General features: G+C 45.3%; 1 protein-coding gene across 1 annotated transcript in view; it reads right to left on the bottom strand.

Moving 5' to 3' along the window:
• LOC133144034 (neural cell adhesion molecule 2-like) overlaps positions 1-20,195 on the bottom strand; it is a 97,511-nt gene that overhangs the window by 19,502 nt on the left and 57,814 nt on the right. The window contains exons 2-5 of the mRNA XM_061266410.1: positions 11,037-11,111; positions 7,486-7,692; positions 4,395-4,538; positions 4,074-4,211 (exon numbers count right to left, since the gene is read on the bottom strand). Coding sequence (XP_061122394.1) covers positions 4,074-4,211; positions 4,395-4,538; positions 7,486-7,692; positions 11,037-11,111 — 564 coding nt within the window. The remainder of the gene's footprint in view (positions 1-4,073; positions 4,212-4,394; positions 4,539-7,485; positions 7,693-11,036; positions 11,112-20,195) is intronic.

The raw sequence follows: 20,195 nt of genomic DNA, 5'->3' as shown, positions 1-20,195 counted from the left end.
CAATCATGCATTAAGCAGAGATCCGAGCTCACTCACTCATCAAGTATCAAAAGCTTTCATGCTATGCAAGTGCTCAAAGGAAAAACCAAACACTTTGAGTAGTCGCAATTTTGTGGTTGCGAGAAGCAAACATCTGCTTGGTGCGATAACCATCCATTTCTAAGCCCATCGATTTTTGCTCCCATGTGCTATTCCTTTGCAACATGCGAGCGACCTCCAGGACTCCTTGTTAACTGGGCACAGCGCTTGAAAAGAGCAAAGCGACCACCCTTCTGGTGCTCATTACAAGCACAAAATGGTTCTTCACCAAGTCCACACATCCGTACGTGCACCAGAGTAATGCACTCACACTTTCTTCCATTTCACTTGGTAGCTAGCCCCACGAGTTGGGCTAAAGTATGTGGACACACACCACCATTCCACCTCCATGAATTGAAAGTGAAAGCAAATATGTGAAAACTACAGCCCAGAGCTGCTGGCATAGCAGCAAAAGCACACCGTCCGTCGTTTGGTGGACTGAAGGCTTTTAAGGCTGGCTGGCTGGCTGGGTGGCTGGCTGGCTGGCTGTCACCAGAGCACTCAGGGGATGCTGGCTGGGACCTTGTCAAAACAAGTCCACAAGCAGCGACAGCGGGTCCCATAGTGTGCACTTTGAAACCAAACACCAAATGGAACATACACTCTGGGAAGATGCCAAACATTCCACGCACAGGAAAGTTCATTCAAATATGGACTTGATCCATATGATAAGAGCCACCAATCTTTCCGCACTGCTTGTGCATGTTTGTTTCCAGTCATCTACGTATAAAAACGTTCATGAGTCCAGGAGCAGTTGTCGACGTTTTGCTTCATCCTTGCTTGTCCAGGTCAATGTTTTGCACATGTTTATTCGGTGCGTTCCCAAAACATAAACCGAGACAATTCCATTTGTTTGTCGTAAAAGAATGAAAGGACTACAAGTGAGTGGGCAACCTAACAATGTCTGGGGAGGATAGAGGAGGGGACGTCAGGAAGATGACATCTTTTGCTTGGAAGAAAAGGACATCTTCCATCATTACTGGACACCATTTTACAATTTGCACATCAAGTAAACACATCTTTGTGTGTGTGGGCTGCGTGCATGTATGCGGGTGTATATGCACATTCTGCCACCAACCGGAGGCAGCGGCTCATCCGTCCGTCCGTCCGTCCGTCCGTCCGTCCGTCCGTCCGTCCGTCCATCCATCCATCCATCCATCCATCCACATTCTGGCAGAAAAATTGCGCTGACTGATGTTGTCGGCCAGCAGGATCATTTCCCAATCTTATTAAAGCGTCTCAAATGTGCACTTAATGGCAAAGCCCGAAACTAGCGATGAGCTTCTAAGCCGAGATTGAACAATCGCTGCTTGCCTCAACAAATCCCTTGATGAATGTCATATCTGAGCCGCCTTTGAGCCCATTCCTCTCCATTTTGAATGCAGTGGATGAAAGGCTTATTGCAGCTTTTGCGTGTGATTCCTTCCTGAGGTGTTCCGCAGCCTATTAGCTGTGTGTTGCCCTCAGGTTGATTGAGCCCCGCCTCATCAAAACACCAAGCCCCTGCGGTCCTCTGGAGACCAGCAGCTACGGCGACCCGCCCGGCCCGCTGCCGCCATGTTCGCTGAATTTCCATGTCAGAAAAACAGTACTCTTATCAACAGAGGTCTGAATATTTATGACACCAAATGGAAGGAGCAAAGTATACCGTATGCAGCTTCCGTTTGTCCTGCTCTTATTACGCATGACTGGTTCTGGCAATGTGTGTTGACACGGTGCTGAAGTAGTCCAAAGTGACACTTTCTCCGGCTCACTGTCGACGAAACAGCACGACGGCGTGTTGCTACAAGGCAAATTGAAGCGCGAGTAGGACGGACGGCGGGCGGACGCACGCTTGAGGTTCAGACAGAGTTCACGCTACAATTTGAACACGGCATAGATCAAAGTGGTACGAGAAGATACATTGGGCAAAAAAAAAAATCAACGTTTAAAACCAGATCGCACTTGTTCTTACATTTCCACTTGAGTCCCCTTGAAATGCCTTGAGGTGCTATCATGTCAAAAAGACTGATTCGAAAAGCCACTTTGATCCCAATGTCCTCATTCCTCTTCCACCTTCCTCCTGGGCTCTTCAGACAAAAGCATGTTTCTTTTCCCCCCGCTTCCACCTTTGTTTATTATACGCCCCCCAGCAGCAGCAGCAGCAGCAGCAGCAGCAGCAGCAGCAGCAACAACAACAGCAGGTGATTGCTAAAAGTGGTTAATGTAGCCGAGCCTCCGAGCCATCCGCTCCATCTCCAGCTGATTGTATACAGTCATGGCCATAGAAATCGACTCTGCTGTTTCAGGTTGCTGTTATTTTCATAGGCGTTTGTTTTCCACACAAAGGGAATGAAAAGAGGAAATAGCCCCCCCCCCCCCCCCCCCAAGAAAAGCGCCTCCTGTTGATTTCTGAAAATACACGGCATATCTCAAACTGTGGATTTTCCTTGCCTTGATTTCGACGAACCTACTAAGTGGAGGCTGGAGTTGCCCTTTTGTCTCATCTCTCACAAATGGAACATAAAACAAAACATGCTTTGTGTTTAAACTAGTCACTGTTAGTTTGGATATGTGCTCAACAGAAGTCCAAAATGAGGCAGTTGGTATCGTACGGCAAATTGCTGTCATTGAGCGTTGTGCACCAATATCAACATACGGCAATGTTGGAATGTTTCAAACTAAAGTCAATCTATTACATTGATTAAAACGGTAGAACCAACATTCACACGGAAGAGCGACCTCACTCGTTTTGACCCTTAACGTCTCTCACAAAGACTCGAGCACTTCAAAAACTGGCACAATGACATCATCTTCCTGGAACGGAGCTCTTTTGAAAGGTCTGAGAGCTTTGAGCGATTGCAATTTACAAAACCTTGAGCTGCACAATAGCAACAAGAAATCGGCAAGAATAAGAAATAATTCAGGCAGACGCTACAGATCAATTAGGCCAAGGACTAGCAGATTCGCCAACACTTTTTACCCTACAGCGGTAGTCACATTAAATGCCGCTAAAAGAAAACGATTATTTCTGTGTATGTTCTTCTGTGGGTTTTGAGCTTGTATTTTTTTTAATCTTTTTATTCTATTTATTTTTTATTTCACGCACTGATCGGTTGGCACTTTTTAAATTTCGTTGTACATGTGTGACAATGACAATAAAGATCTATTCTATTCTATTCTATTCTATTCTATTCTATTCTATTCTATTCTATTCTATTCTATCTGACCGATTCCTACATCATTGAAGTATTTTCATTTGAAACTAAAAGTCAGTCTGCTTGATTGTCAATCCCTTCCCATGCCAAGACACACAAAGAGATGGAAATGACGTTTCCCACTATCCCACGGTGACAAGACGTAAGCACACAATATACGTACATACAAGTAAACAACACAAAAAGTCAAAACAAGAAGGCACAAACAACGGAGAGCGATGAATACTTTGAAAAGTAACATGAAAGATAGATCTGGAATCTCACTCTTAAGCAATTTTCAACATATTCAATCGGTTGAAGAAAAATATGTGTCAAATTTGGACCATATTTGAACATTCGAGGTTTCTGGCCGACATCAAGCAACGGCAAGCACGTTGCTCGCTTGAAAGCAAAGTTGGTTAAACCATCGCCCGTTACAGAATCCATTATGTCTCAGCCCAACACCGCACCGATTGTTGCAGGCAGCCATGTCGCAAATCAATGAGCAAGCTTCGCCTCGTATAAGTGGCGAGTAATATCCAACACAGTTTTTTTTCGGGGGGGTGGCGGCTCAAGGGACAATTTGATATTACTACATGAGGCACAGACAGGATTAGAGCAGCTCAACCATTACAAGACAGGAATGGTGCCGCTAGATGAATACAAATTGGGAAATCAAAATTCCATCCTCCTTTTCTTTTTTTTGAAACCTCCAAGCCATTTTGGACATTTCCAATCGCACGAAAGCAATAACAGGAGACTCGGGATGGAAACATAACCGTTGCCAAACGCTACGTCGTTGACATTCATCCAACTCACCGTTGACCACCACGGCGATATCCACGTAGTCGATCTCGCCGCGAGCCTCCACGCTGGCCTCGCAACGGTACACTCCCTCGTCCGCTTTGGTCACGCGGTGGATCTGCAGGCTGTTGTTTGTCAGCACTTTGAACCTGCCTGAAGCGGGGGAAAGAAAAACAACATTTTCAAAAACAAGGCAGGGGGAAAAAAAATCGACAGACAAGAGAAGCCTGAGAAGCATGTTTATAAAAATGACTAAAGAAGATTGCCAGTCAATCTTTGGCAGGTCCAATGGACACGGATTCTTTCTTTCTTTTTATGGGCCTCATTTCATCTTACTGTGGCGTTCCTCAGTGATCTCCCTCCCCTGGTAGGACCACACGACCTGCGGCACCGGCGAGCTGATGACATCACACACCACCTCCGCCGTATCACCGTAGCGGAATTCCTGCGGCGACTGGATGTCTCGAAAAGTCAGCCTCTCTGCGAGATCAAACAAGAGTGTCGACTTTTTTGCCCGAGTGGCAACGTTCATTACACAGTCTTGAAGTATTTACTTCTGGTGCAAAAGTTTGCTTTGTTTTCAGTCCAAATAAATACCAGGAGATTGTAACAAAGACGCTAACGGTACTTTGGATAGAAGTAGCTGGATCTTCATTTTTCACCTTGGACATTTTGGACACGTGTGTGGTTGATGTGTGCTTTTCCACTCACTCAAATGAAATGCAAGCTAATCCCATTACCGCTGACTTTGTCGGCCAAAATAAATGGAAAGTGCAAGTGCTACTCAAGCAAGCGCACTGCCGATCACGGCGGATGCTGCGTGGCTGGCTGCCTTCCTGCGTGGCTGCCTAGCTGCCTTCCTGCGTGGCTGCCTAGCTGCCTTCCTGCGTGGCTGCCAGCGCACGTGTCTGACATGTCAGCACTGTCATTAACTTCAAGCCGGCGCCACAGCGCATATTTGTCATTCATTCGGCTGCTTTCTTACGATTGATCTCTTGCTGCTCTTCCTCTTATTTGCTGCTTGCGCTGCTGTCGGGGGCTCAAAGGCTCATTCCTTTTTGCTTGCGTCAGAGCGCCAGGGAAACAAAGGAGCAAGCGACGGTGTGCCGGCCGGCGGCCGGGCCGCTCACAGACACGACGCATCTATTGGGTTGTTGGGCTCATGGCAGGATCTGTGGCCTTACAAATGAGCTCACAGGTAGCGGCTTATGATAGCAAGCAGCAATCATGTAACTCAATCTCTGTTTTTTTTTTTCTTCTGGATGCAGGGGCCAGTTAGGGGCGGCAAGATTCGAGGCAGCCGTCCGTCACGGTGTTGTCAGATCCTCATGACGGGATGTTGACACTTTTCCAATGAATTTCATGTCAGACACCGAATCGGCTCCTGGCTGGCCTGTTGCCTGAGGGCTCTTTTGCTGAGGCTTCAGGTGGACTTTCATGTCGACGTGCGCTGAGGGCTGGAGCGGCTGATGGTTGGTTGCTATGGAAACAATGTTTTTTAGGAGCTAACCGCGGCAGGTGAAATTGAGGCTGCGATGTCCCCGGCGACGGCTCATTGAAAGTGGATCAGAAAAGGTGACCGTGCATTAAGAGCAGAGCTGTATCAGTGTGTACGTACGTGTGGGGAGTGTTGGTTAAGGTGAGTTGTATATTTTTGCCAACACAGGCGCTGAGTATATCAAGTAAGGTAAGCATGAACTGATGTTCTCAGTAGGTTTGCCATATCGGACTTATCTCACTTTACTCCTTTTCTACTAGTGATATGTTACAAATATAGCATTGACAAAAACCACGGACTGATATGTTCTGGCATAATCCAAATTTGATGATGAACAAAAAAAAAGGTTTCTTTTCAGCACATGGAACTAAAATGTAAATAAGCAAAAAAACAAAAAAGGTTGTGATGAATTTCATCAATTGGTTGCCCAAAGCAAAATCTTTTAGGTGCATTTTTGTAATATTCTACTATAAATATGTATTTGGCCTGGATTCAACACCGTCTTTTTTTTTCAGTGCATATGACAGACGCCTGCCCTCCTTAATTAAATAACAGCAATTACAGTCAACAGTTCCAAAAAGAATTTTGGTGAGAAAATAGTGGGGTTGGGAGATGATGGAAAAAAAAATAATAACAATCACAGTTCTTTTGACGATCAAAATCACAATGACTAAAAAATGTTTGTAGATCTTAAAAGATAGTATTTCTTGACCTGTCAATGCATAGTGCCTACATGGCCGTTCATCCAATGTCCTTTCATTCTTGTACATTGGACATCTTGAGCACTGTGTTCTTTTTGTCAAGCACAAAATGACCTTTTGTGTTTGAGTTCTGCTGTGGTCACTTTTATTGCATTGCATCTTTGCACACATTCAAAACGGCAAATAAGCATCCCCTTTATTTCAACACCGTTTTGATTTGATTTTGCTCTCCTGTCTTTATTTTCACAGGTCTCGGGACGGACGTCTTGGGCTAACCCAGTGCTTCTCAATTATTTTCTGTTACGCCCCCCCCTAGCAAGAAGAAAACTATTCGCGCCCCCCCTTCCCCACCGTGACTATCCTAACTTGTCTTGTAAGTCGTAAAATGTTGCACTGTCGCAAACGTCACAGAAGTAACAATGAGAGCGCCACTGCCCCCTGCTGTAGTAAACGCGCAATTACACTTTATTCTAGTACTGCCAAAAAAAAAGCCTGTTCCCCAGGGTCACACGCGCCCCCCCAGGAATAGCACCGCGCCCCCACTATTTGAGAAGCACTGGGCTAACCTCTGGAAGATTTTGTGCAAAGGGGTGCTAGCACAACAAGAATTCGATAAGCTTACTTGGCCATCACAGAAGGCAACCGCTGACTTACAGTACATGAAACATAGACCAATCCTACTACAACGTGCTCCAACAAAACCACAACTTTGTTAGACTAGACAGAGGTGGCCTCCCTGCCTGCCTGGCTGGCTGGCTGGCTGGCTGGCTGGCTGGCTGGCTGCCTGGCTGCCTGGTTGGCTGGCTGCCTGGTTGGCTGGCTGCCTGGCTGCCGCCAATAAAGAAAGGCAGGGCCAATTCTGAGTTTGTTTTAACGATCCCATCCTCACAATGGAATTGTCTGTGTAAATACTGAACGACACTCCACGTCCCCCCCTTCCTTTGTGCCTCATAACATCCGGTTTTTCCTTGCTGGGTCAGCAAGGAAGGCTGGCCTCAGTGGCGTATCCCTCATTATGCCTGGCAGGATCAGAGTCCCATGGCGTGGCTCCAAGTCATTCGACTTTAATTACAAGACAAAGAGGGAACATAGACACACATAATCCTACACATGGACATAAAACGGTTTCCGAATCAGCCAAATATGCCGATCCATTGAGCTGCGACGTGATTATTAGCTAGCGTGGCACGCTCTGAGCAGTAAAAAGAGAAAGGTGTGTCGAGCTTACGGTAAATCTCCAGCACCACTGATGCCTCTGCCATGCGACCACCGGCTTCAGTGGCCTGGCAGCGGTAGATGCCGGCGTCCTCCACAACGGCGTTGTAGATGATGAGCCGGGATCGCGAGGCCTCCGTGTGCAACGCCATTCGCTTGGAGGCCACGATGCGCTCGCCCTGAGGATTGTACCACTCCAGCCTCACCGGCTCGCCAATGGCTGCAAAAAAGCAAAAGTCGGAACGCCGTCAAGATGGCTACAAGATGATGATTAGACAGCGACCGTTCTACTGTATATCCTTCGTCCGACTGGCGGAAGTAACATACAAGGCGTTGGTTGAATCCATGTCACATGATTTCTGGATCCCAAATTGTTTCCACCATTCCGCCAAGGCCTTGCATTAGCCTCGAACACTTTGGGGTCTTTTTTTGTTCTCCTGGTGGCGGATGCTAATAGAAGAAGGTGGTGGTGGTGGTGGCGGTGGTGGTGGCGGTGGTGGTGGCGGTGGTGGTGGCGGTGGTGGTGGCGGTGGTGGTGGTGGCGGTGGTGGTGGCGGTGGTGGTCATGCGCCACACGTTCTATATTTGCCAATGGCCAAATGATAGTAGCAGAAGAAATACTCCCGGTGCTAGCTAGCTCATTTAGCATGCTACTTGCGCCGCAAAAAGAATGGACATCTTACAGCAGTTTAGGTTGAGTCAAACTTGACGAATAATACCAAATTGAGTTAATGCCACTCTGGTTAGATTAAAAGCGTCTACAAGTGTCCACAATTATCAATTGATACAATCCCATTCCGCTCCCTCATCCATTGATCTGAATGAGACAATGCCTTGGAGTTGCAGCTCACGAATCCACGAGCAAAAGCTTCTCAAATGATTTTGCTCAGCTGTCAGTATCCCTGCTGATCCGTCGCCCTATACCTGTTAGCATCCCGTCACCTCTCGTCGTCTCGCACCCGACGTGACAGGTAAATATGTTGACATTGACACCACGTGCATGATGGCGTTTCATTCGCAGATAATGTGACAAGACAGAGATGTGTGGCGGCGTACGGCGTTATGGTTCACGCCATTCAACTTGTGGGAAACCCTGGCAGACATCTCTTCAAATCTGCATAAGCTCTGCCATTATTATTGATTGGCTTTCTTTCACGCCGGTAGCTCCCCTGACAGCTGCCAGTTAGCTGATGAAGCAAGCCTACAGCTAGACCCTGCCAACAACAATTTATAGAAAATATTCTTTTAATTACAAGCAGGACATGAGCAAAAGCTGTACCATTTGACTCCCATGCTGAGATCTAAAGCAGCCTTACGTAAAAAGACCAAATCTCACGGCTCATCAAGGCAAGGCAGATTTATTACAGCTAAAAGCACAATAAATTCACCAACAATTTAAAAGCAAAAGAAAGAAAAGACTGTATGCTAATGATCCTTTTTAAAAAGCCAAATCTTAAAGTCCATTGGAGTTCAAAAAACAACAAGAAAAAATGGCTGACTTCATTCAGAGCCACTTTTTCACGCATCTTTGTTTCAAGGCAAATGTTTCAGATCCTTTTCTTTCATTCATAAGCCCTTTTTCAAGCATCTTTCTTTCTCAGATCATTTTCTAACGACAAAGCATCTATCTATCTATCTATCTATCTATCTATCTATCTATCTATCTATCTATCTATCTATCTATCTATCTATCTATCTATCTATCTATCTATCTATCTATCTATCTATCTATCTATCTATCTATCTATCTATCTATCTATCTATCTATCTATCTATCTATCTATCTATCTATCTATCTATCTATCTATCTATCTATCTATCTATCTATCTATCTATCTATCTATCTATCTATCTATCTATCTATCTATCTATCTATCTATCTATCTATCTATCTATCTATCTATCTATCTATCTATCTATCTATCTATCTATCTATCTATCTATCTATCTATCTATCTATCTATCTATCTATCTATCTATCTATCTATCTATCTATCTATCTATCTATCTATCTATCTCATTGTTGGCTTAACAACCATCTATTTATCTGTACTTGTGCAGTCCCATGCTAAATCCTGGTTCAGTTCTTCCAAAGCACAGGCAAACAAACATGGCGCCGCCTGTGATGTGTTTGAGCAGCTGACGCTTGTTTTGGCGTGATGCCACTGCGCTAATTGGAGAGGTTTACATCATGTCAGTTGAACCACCTCCCTCCCTTCCTCCCTCCCTTCCTCCCTCCCTTCCTCCCTCCCTTCCTCCCTCCCTTCCTCCCTCCCTCCCTCCATCCCTGCCTCCCTCCCTCCCTCCCTCCCTCCCTCCCTCCCTCCCTCCCTCCCTCCCTCCCTCCCTCCCTCCCTCCCTCCCTCCCTCCCTCCATATCTATCACGCGGAGCCGCTCGCTTGGCTGGACCCGCTTGTTTGACATGGCATAAATGCTCTTTAGTGCCAGCCAAGCGCAATGGTTTGATTTGATGATTGGTGCCTCTTCTTCTCTGGTAGCCATTTTTCTCATTTGAAATCATTACCCTCTCAGATGGAACTTTTATCAGTGTGTCCATTTTGTTCCATTTTTTACCCCCTTCTGTTATACTGTCGATGCAGGAGAGATGGAAGGAAAGTTGATGTTTGCTTGTCACCATCGTCACCCTTGTGCTGGTTTCGCCAGCTTCTCGTCTTGCCAGGAAATCCTTTTTCTGTTTGCTTTTAAGCACGACTGAGGATTTCAAATGTTCACCTTCTGTGTGAGTTTTGGTTTGTACCAGTTCTATTTCTATTTGTTTTATTCCTGTCTCGTACGGTTACCCTTTTCTTATTTGCATTTCACTCATGCTTGCATTGACTTCTTGTTTAAATCCTGCAAAACCTCTCCAACTGTCTTTGCTTTGGAATACACCGTCAGCAACTAGTAAAACTGCCCCAAATATTTGGATGATGTACTAATTCCAGGCTGGATTCATTGAACGTATCGCTCTCTGCTTTTTCGAATAGGTTGTTTAGAATTTGATAGAATAGAATATTGTCATTGTCACACATGTCCATGATGATTGTCATTAGGACAGGCCAATGTTATGCAAGCAAGCCCATTATTAAGCCAATATTGCATTTAAATAGAGCAAGGCCGAGGATGAGTGAGCGAGCCAGCCAGCCAGCCAGCGAGCCAGCGAGCAAGACAGCCTGCGGTGTCAAGAAGAGCTTCTTATCGCACACCTCCAATGCTCTTTTCAGGCTACGCTTGTTTGTGAGCTGGCTGGCAGAAGTGAAGAGGCAAACAGCGGGAGGTGGCTTCTTGGACCTGCCAGCGCTGGACTCTCTTGATGACCATTTAGAAGGGGAACAATGGGGGGGGGGGGGGGGGGGGGTGAGACACCCGGCGGGGTCGAAATGTCACTCACCATATGGGGAGTATGGAGCTGCTGTTTACTGTCCCTAAAAGAACAAACAGACCCCCCACTGTGCTGATACAACCAGTCTCCAAACATGATGCATGGAAACACACACACGCGCGCACACACGCACACACACACACACACACACACACACACACACAGCAGCGGCGTTTTCTACCTGTGCAGATGAAGAACTTGGACTCTCCAACACTTAACTCCACCTTGCTCAAAGAAATGGAAACCTGCAGGATAGCTGTGACAAACAGACAGAGGAAAGAAGGGGGGTGGGGGGGTACAGAAATACTTAGTTACGGCTGAGCTGATCATATGTTGTATAACAGTTTAACACATTTGCCGAGAACGATTTTCCGGGAATGAAAACATTCAAGGGTTTTTGAGTCATCCGTTAGCCTTCTAACACAATTAGCAAACCCAATGGAGCACACTAGAAGGATGGTTCCTGGAAATGGGCCTTTAATGTACGTAGATATTGCATTCAAAAACAGACGTTTGCAGCTCGAATCGTCATTTACCACATTCATATTGGATAGAGTGTATTCCTAGTTGAATGTCATCCGTCCGTTCATCTGTCCATCCATCCATCCTCATTGAAAAATCGTCATTTTAGAAATACAGACATTTTGAACAGTAGTGTACATGAAGTCGCAAATAGACCGGTATCACGACCAATTTCTTGGGATGGAAAAAAAAACCCGAACCTTGTGATGCTGCTGAGTTGATTAGAATGACAACACAAATAGAGAGCTTATCAATGTCAGTTGAGTGAAGGAACATCCATTCACCAGAGTGAGACAGAAAGCTTGCCGTTGGAGGCAGCGCTCTTGCATCTGAAAGATGCAGCAAAAAATGGAAGAACTGTTTACATGGCAACAGCCAGGATGAGCTGCGAGTCACTCTTGATTATAGCTGTGTTCCCCCCACCACCTTTTATTTTCCAAGCGGTAACACGGTGGATAATATTCAAGTGGTGATTAATGAGCTCTCTTCATCATAGCCAAAAGCAAAGTGACTCTAGGAATGACCATGATGTACGGCTGCCAACAAACAGGGGGCAGTAGAGGGACATCAAGCGCAAAAGACGCTGTATTGTATGTACAAAGAAGATAAATGAGTGTTGAGATTAGCGGGAAGTTAGCAATGCTATTACTTGTCAAAAGACTTCGACGACAACCTTGAGATGCTTGAATAAGACAAAGACAGCCTTTGTGGGACTGACGGACTGACTGACTGACTGACTGAGTGCAGCCGCTACAAACTTCTTTGGCGACGCAATGCATTTCGGGAGGTTTCCTTCAACTGGGTTAATAGACCCAGCTTCCGGTAAAAAAAAAAGTAACAACCGCTGAGCTTGTGTCCAACACAGCGGTCAACAATGTGCATTATTAAGAGACTAACGATCAATGAAGAAAAACCGAATCCCCCACATTTCATCCAAGTTTCTGAAAACCCTAACCCTAACCATCGTGCCCATGATCATCTTTCAAGCTATCATGGCCATCCGTCCGTGCATCAAACATCCTCTCGCCAAGATTATTCTTTGACTACATTGTGCTGGATGAGCTGACCCCGCTGAGTACGACAGCTCCTAGTGGAGCCGATTAAAGCTGCTCCACGCTCTGTTGCCCTTCACTGAGCCCAGCGTGCAGTCAGTCAGTCAGTCAGTCTGAGCAACCGACGTTGCCCTCCATCAAAGACAATCATTGCAGCCGGGAGGGAGGGAATTACAAGCGACGGATGCGCGCAATAGGAAACTAGATTTCCGACGACTGGCCTGATAAAAGGTCATGTTTGCAAAAACTTACATACTGATTGTCTGATTGAAAAAAAAAAAGGATATATATCTAATAAGATAAAAACAAGAATTAAAAATGGACCACACTTATATTAGATCATGGTATCCATTCGAGGGGAAAGGCACAAGTATGTTTTCAACACAAACAAAGCCACCCTAGCAAAACTCAAGCAAATATATCTCTCGCGTTTTTTTCGAAGAGTGAAGGAAAAAGCAGGCCGGTGGCGATGGTGGCGATGCTCCCTCCCTCCCCTCGAAGATTTCACCATTATCAACTCTCTTTTTATGTTGGAATTTGTGGCTCGCTCATCACAGCAGCTGAGTGTGCAATTCATGCCGTCGGTTAATGAACGAAATGAGCCTGGAGGTCGGAGTCTATGAAAGTTCATCATCCTGCGAGGCGTCTGGAGTGGGAATGAAACTTTTTTTATTGTTCCTGTTTAATTTGTTGAACATTTGTCCAATTTGTTTTCTACGAGCGTTATTAGCTACAATAAATGCGGCAATATTTGGAGTCAGCGCCTAATTAATTTCGACTGTTTGCTTTCACTGCGATGACACTGTTGTCATCACACGGCTTTCATCATCATTACGGAGCAAACGTTTTCCTCATCGGGAGCGTCAAACTCTCACGAATGCTCAGAAACAAAGAGGAGAGATGAAGAAAAGAGGCAGAGACGCTACAAACAAACAAAGAGCCTGGCTGAGATATGAACAGAAATATTCCAATGAAAAGAGCAAGAAATGGAATGAAGATGATCAAGCACAAATGTGACCTTTTGCACAAGTCGCTCTTTCTACATCCAATGTCAGCTGTCACGTCTGCTTTTTTTCGGGTCGAAGCTTAATTAAACCAGCGAACCATCAACTCCTTTTGTTTGATTTCGGATTGTCTTTGATTTCACACAAATCAAAACAGGCACAAAGTGAGCACCATAACCTAGAAGTTATTGTCACGTTAGGAAGCGGCCAGATAATGACAGTTCTTCTGTCAAAAATGGAAACAATGCAATCAGCATCGGCCGGCCGGCCGGCGTGAAATCAACCGCGAGAATGCAAAGGATTGAGGTCAGCGATTGCTCGCCGAATGAACTGTTGGAATTGGGAGCCAATGTGAGGACAAGCACTTTTCCCCCCATGGAAGACGCACACACAATTCCTCCATGGCCAAATTCCTCTCCTCGGCCGCGTCCGAAAAATCCCATTTGCTTGGATATTGTGTTCATATTTATGGAAAGCCGAGAAACCCGGAGCCCACAGGTGAACAATAATGCTTTGGTCCCAAATTGAGAATCCATTTGTTTTTGGTCTGCCTTGCCTTGTTGTTCTCACTGTACCTAATCTAATGGTTCTTTTTCATATCTCCGCTCCATGATCAATTGTGTTTCTCAGCAGCGTTTTCTTTTCTCCCCCGCCTAATGTGGCCTACATCATTAGCGAGCGCTTTAGCTCATACGTATGTTCAAGAAGGGACTGATACCTTCAAACTGGCAAAAAATGAATGTGAATTGCATGTCTCGGGACCATTACTTTTCCCGTTGCTGTTTGTCTTTTTAATGGAAAAGGAGATGGGAGGCCTGACAGACTGGTAAAAAACAACACAGTTGGCTACAAATAATAATCCTACAAAAAAGCATTGGGGTGGGGGCGGGGAGTACTTCCCGCCGTTCACACAAACATCGATTTGAGCGAGCAACCACGGTGGGAGGAGGAGGAGGAGGAGGAGGTGGCGTGGACTGAATGACAAGATAGATTCAGTAATAAAAGCAAAAGGGCTTCCAGGCAGGATCTGCTAATCCGACATGTGCAACAATCCATCTTTCAAGACAAACTTATTGAATCCAACATCAAAGCCTGCAGCGCTGGCTCCAATGCAAATTGCAGAGCAACCTCGCTAATAGAGCCCACGGAACGGGCTGTATCTTCCTCCACCGTGACGACCTTCTGAAGCAAGTCAGCGCTCACGATAGATAACACGATAAGTGCGTTTGCTTCTTCTGTTGACAAAGTAATAACCTATAAATCGGCTTTCTCCAGCCACAAGAGCCACAAAGCTCTTCTTACATCCGCCGGGACCGAGCGTGTTGTTTTTAATGGCGGCTACTCAGACTGACTTTGACAATTGCGCTATGACAAGAGTCCCCCAGTACACTGGTAAAAACAGTGGTTGGCTTCTTGTAAGCACGAGAGGCCAACATTTTGTTTGTATTTGCGAGCAAATGTCCACATTTCCATCTCAGTGCGCCGGCCGCCTCCATTTTGCGGGCTGAAAAGAACACAAGAGGCCGACAGGTGACGACCATCTGCTCGTATCCTGCCAGTGGCCATGGCATTGCCATTATCTAATGGCCGCAGATTCATTCAGCTACAAAGAGGAGGTTAGCGGTTGTCGTCCAGCCTGGAGAAAAGAGGCTCTGAGGTGAAAGGAGCAAATGTCTGGCTCTGTCTGTCTGGCTCGCTTGCAAGCAAGGAGTCACAGCTAAGCCGGCTGGTAATTGGGAAGGTACGTCCATCCCGTGATAAAAGCAGAGTCAGGGCTGTTAAGTGGTCAGCAGGTCAAATTGAACGAGTCCTACTTCCTTCCAACAACGTCATTCACTAATAGCGAGTGGACGTGCGACAGATTCATGGCCGCTTTTCTTCTTACCACAACGCATGAGAGGGAATCCGAATCGGTTGGAAATGTTGAGCTCATGCCCACGCACTGCAGCCTGCAGAAACTCCATGCGTTATTCCCTTAAAAAACAAATCATTTGATGCATATGAGGCGAGGTCTTTTTCTTTTGCACACCTCTTTTCTAAAAATTGCTATCATCAGATACAGAAATACAGAAACTGAGAACAGGTCATTTTTAATCATTCAAACGATTTCTAAAATGAAAAAGTGGCACAAAATACAGGCAAACAAATATACCGCTGAGAACAATAATAATGTTCAAATACGTACAGAGTTAAAAAAAATCCCATTTTAAGTCACAATAACAATAGTGAGAAAACACACTCGTTCAACACACCTGATTGAAATGATCAGTTCATCCTCACGTTCCGCAGGAGCCGGATCATTGAATCAGGTGTGTTGAACGAGGGAAACTTGGAAAACATGGAGGAATGCGCCCCAACCCCCTAACCCTAACCTAACCCCCCCCCTTGAGACCCCCGCATTAGCATTTCCAGAGGGGCGGGTGAGTGAATGGCTTGATCGATGCTATTGGTAAAATTGCGGAATGTAACTTTTCAAGCCACAGCTATGCAAGCCATTGGGATGAGGAGTGAAAATCTCCGTATTTTATCCACTTCACAAATGTGTTGATTCCATTCATTCCCCGTTGAGTCAATGAATCCTTCTTTCATCCGCCACCAACATTGGCTTCATTGTGTCATGATATGACAGGAGTAGCTCTTTACTTTCTATTTGGAATGTCATGTGTCTCTTGCTCACCCTCTCTCTGACAGAAGCCACCACCAACTGTCGCCGTGACTCGGCCAAGCAACTGGGCTGCCGGATGGACGCCGCCGGCCGGCATTGGGTGCAATGGTGTCATAACACGCCAGCGCCAGCGGAACTATCCCTCAATCAGCTCTTTCTTTCCTCGGACAGATCCAAAACGGTTGCAAATTATGGCCGCATGAAAGATACAAATCAAAGCACACATCACATTTGTTTTGTTCACATGTGTGTCTGGTCGGCAAAAGCAATTGTTTTCGTCTATGGAGATTTATGATGACATGTGTCAACGCTTGGTGCAATACAAGCACTATTGGATAGGAAAATGTCGCTGGACATTGCCCTGGAATTTTCAAAATATGGATTTTTCTCTGTCTATTTTCATGCATGACAACGCTGTTGCACTTGGAAGTTGTTTGCCAACCTGTGCTCGCTCATAAATCACGTATCAAAGCATGCGCCTCGGTGGCTGACGCTTGTAATTAACGGCAATTTCCAAGCGACGCTACGTGCGTAATAATCCAGCAGAGTGCATCGGAATTTTGCTGTAAGTGTTTGAGGAGGCATCTGTCACTGTGCTCACATGCCAATTCTCATGCATGTGCTGATGGATGACAGGAGTGTGTGTGTGTGTGTGTGCGTGTGCGTGTGCGTGCGTGTGTGCACGCGCACTGCCAACAGACGTAACTTTGATGTTGTCAAAGGGAAGCATTTTTGTTCCTCTTGGCATGCACAGTATGCGTCATTCCGTTCCGTACACCCCCACAAGGGCTCTTATGCACTCCATGTGTAAATTGTAGCATCCTTATTTTGCTGGCTGTAAAAAAACGACGGCTGCAAACATGTTGAATAACAATGACAAGACTCAGACAGGAAGCAGTATCGTCTTCCCAACTTTTGATACAGCTTTTGTTTCGGAGCTCATTAGACTGCGCCGGAGTGCCGAACGGAATGTAAAAAAAAGAAATCCAAACACATAAACAGCACGCACGAACGAGCGTTGATATCCCCGAGTTGTATAATTGTTACTGCCCCGGTTTTACAATTAGCATTTGTTCATTTTTAAGTGGGGAACAGCTGGCTAATTGGCAAATGAAATGCTTTCAATAACGTTCACATGAGAAGCCCAATTCGATGAAGCTGAATAGAGTACGGGAAGGAATGATTAGATGGCCAAGGAATGCCTGGAAAAGGAGAACTTTAAGACAAAAGTGTCAGCCGGGTCTGTTGTTGTTGTTTTTGTCATCCATGAGCATGCAAATGAAAGCGCACACAAACGCGCTCAATTACAGTCCGGCTCTGCAAAGTCACCAAGTAGACAAAAAGGCGAATAAAAGCCAGCCCAGGTAGTTGTTGGAATAGAATGCTAAAAGCAAGTGACTCGTGTCTAAATTAGAAAGGAAGGACAGAGTGTAAAACCGCCCCACCTTCCATTTCCATCTCTGCTCGTACGACTTAATGAGCAACTCCCGGCCGGGCCATTTATTGCCGTTTGTCTGATCCTGTTCAAGCATATTAAACTTTGATATATTGGGCATTTTGCTGCTGCTGCTGCAAAAATAAATCAATAAATAAACAAATAAATACTGAAATACTGAAATAATATACTCTGAATGGTTAATGCAAACAATGAAGTCGATATTATACACGGTTGCTAAGATGATTTTTATTTGACCTTTTTGAATGTTTACCAGCGCGTAAACAATACCTGCATGCTATGCGTCAATTTCTAAAGAAAGCAAATAATAGCCGAGGAATGCTCTTATTTGGAAGTTGTACCCGGACGGAAGCGTGTTTGGTCGTAACATTGACCTGACTCCCTTGGCGTGACAAACTGACTCGAACAACTCAACGGCGTCGTCAAATAACATTGAATCGCTGATTAAGGGCGTTAAAAATCAACAACTGACACCGGGCGGGCAGCCTGTCGTACAAATAATCAAATAACATGTTAGTTTGACCCTGTTTAATCGTGTGCAACTGATGTAAGCGTGTCAATTAAGTCGATGGATCCCAGCAAATCAGGCTATTGTATTAAACATGGGTACAGAGACAAAAAAAACTTTTAAGGTTATCGGCTTATTGTACACCGGCGTGGATTATCCACGGGATTTTACGGTATGTGCTTCCAATTTATTTGGGAACACTGTTTCCTATGCCCAGAGCAAAGTCTCTAAAACATACTTGGATAAGGTTGGCAGAAAAAGAAGAAAAAAAAAAGCTTGAAATCAACCCCGGGATAAAGAATGCAAGGCAGGCAGGCAGGCAGGCAGGCAGGCCCTAAAAAGCAACATCACCGCCGTCCTTCCTAAGAACCTATCAATCAATGTACGTATGGTTTGCAGCAGTGGCTCGGCATCAAAACAACGGTTATAAAAGGCAGCAAGAAATGTCAAGCTTTTCTGCTAAATGACACCGAGAGCCAAATTTGAGCGTTCTTTCCTTTCACTTCTCACTGCAGCTTCACCATCATTATCAATGCAGCCGGATTAATTATTCATACTAAGTGTGCCGCATTTGCCTGCAGCTCTTCTTCCCTCACTCACTTTTCTTTTTTGCTCTTTTTTTTTTTGAATTGAGTTGTTTTAAGTTTGTGTAAACATGCATCCTGCAGGTGCATCTTGGCTGAATCGGAGCTGGTGTTTCGACACCAGGGGTCTCAAAGTCCAGTCCTTGGGGGGGGGGGGGGGGGGGGGATTCCTACATGTTTTCCAAGTTTCCCTCGTTCAACACACCTGATCAGGCTCCTGCAGAACGTGACGATGAACTGATCGTTTGAATCAGGTGTGTTGAACGAGGGAAACTTGGAAAACATGTAGGAATCCCCCCCCCCACCCCCCCAAGGACTGGACTTTGAGACCCCTGTTCTACACTGTTGCACATGAGCAATTTCCCCCCTGCCATTTTACGGGAAAAGGAACAGGATGAGGTAAACACTAGCATCGCACAAAGCTTCCCTGCAGCTGTAGTTGAAATGATGGGCAATTTGATATTTCGTACTGCCCTATAATATACGTGTAACAAGTATAGAAGTCAATATTTGAAAGCACTTCAGTAGGCTCGCTGTTAACGGAACACATCTTTGAAAGAGTCAATCAAAACTAGGCTATCTATCTAGGCAAAACCATCTGGAAAAGTGCACGCACTTGTTGAATTGAATCTATTTTGGCCTTATAATGTGGCCAGTGGCTTCCTGCTTTTCAGAATTTCCGCTCATTCCAAAAGATTCCCTCTTCTACTTTTCGCCACCAATGTGGCTCGAAGAGGTTTCTTGTTTCCATAGAAACTGGGTCGACTCCCACATATTCAGGTGTCGACAGACACTCTGGGAGGAATCCATCAAAGTCTTCGGACTAACTACGGGCTCCGCAATGTGAATCGATAGCTTGGCTTTTGACTGGAAGTCCCCGGGTGTCAGTGTCACAGATGGACGCGGTTAGCATATACGTACATACGTAGGTACTTTGTCTGGCGGTGAATGTGGAGGCTGCAAGTTAAAACCGTGGCGAAATGAATACTCTCATTTTAATCATGCCAAAGCTGAAAATCAATAGCATTCGACGCGGGCGGGGTTCTTTATGCTAATGCGCAGGCTATAGGTTAGCATGTTGATTTCGTTATGGTGTTTCGTAGTTATTTCAAGAATGCGGATGAGGGAGCACGACTTCATTCGAATTCTTGTTTATGATCCGGTTCGGGTTTGCAAAGGAAAGTTAACGGAGGGGGAGGAGGAAGTCCAATTGGTTCCGTTTTAAAATCCAAGACACAAAATGTAGACTGTGTTGGGTAATGGGTTTGGTGATTGCACTCAAGCGGACGAGATTTTCTTTTTTTTTTTTTTTATCATTCCTCAATTCTAGCCTTACTTATCAAGTCAAACACTCTTTCCAAAGCACAGTTGCCCATTTTAGAACATTATGGCGAACCTTTCCAAACACACAGAACAGCGTTTTTTGTTTTTTCTTCTTCTTAACTCATTCTCTGCCATAAAGGTCACCTGGAATCTGCTCAGAAACGGATGACAGCACGGAATCCCTCTTGGTAAATTAGGACTTCTCTCATTTTTTTAACGAGAAAAA

This window comes from Syngnathus typhle, linkage group LG2, assembly GCF_033458585.1.
Source record: "Syngnathus typhle isolate RoL2023-S1 ecotype Sweden linkage group LG2, RoL_Styp_1.0, whole genome shotgun sequence".
NCBI classification, from domain to species: Eukaryota; Metazoa; Chordata; class Actinopteri; order Syngnathiformes; family Syngnathidae; genus Syngnathus; species Syngnathus typhle.
The sequence above is the reverse complement of the archived record's forward strand: the minus strand, read 5'-3'. Positions and strand labels throughout refer to the sequence as shown.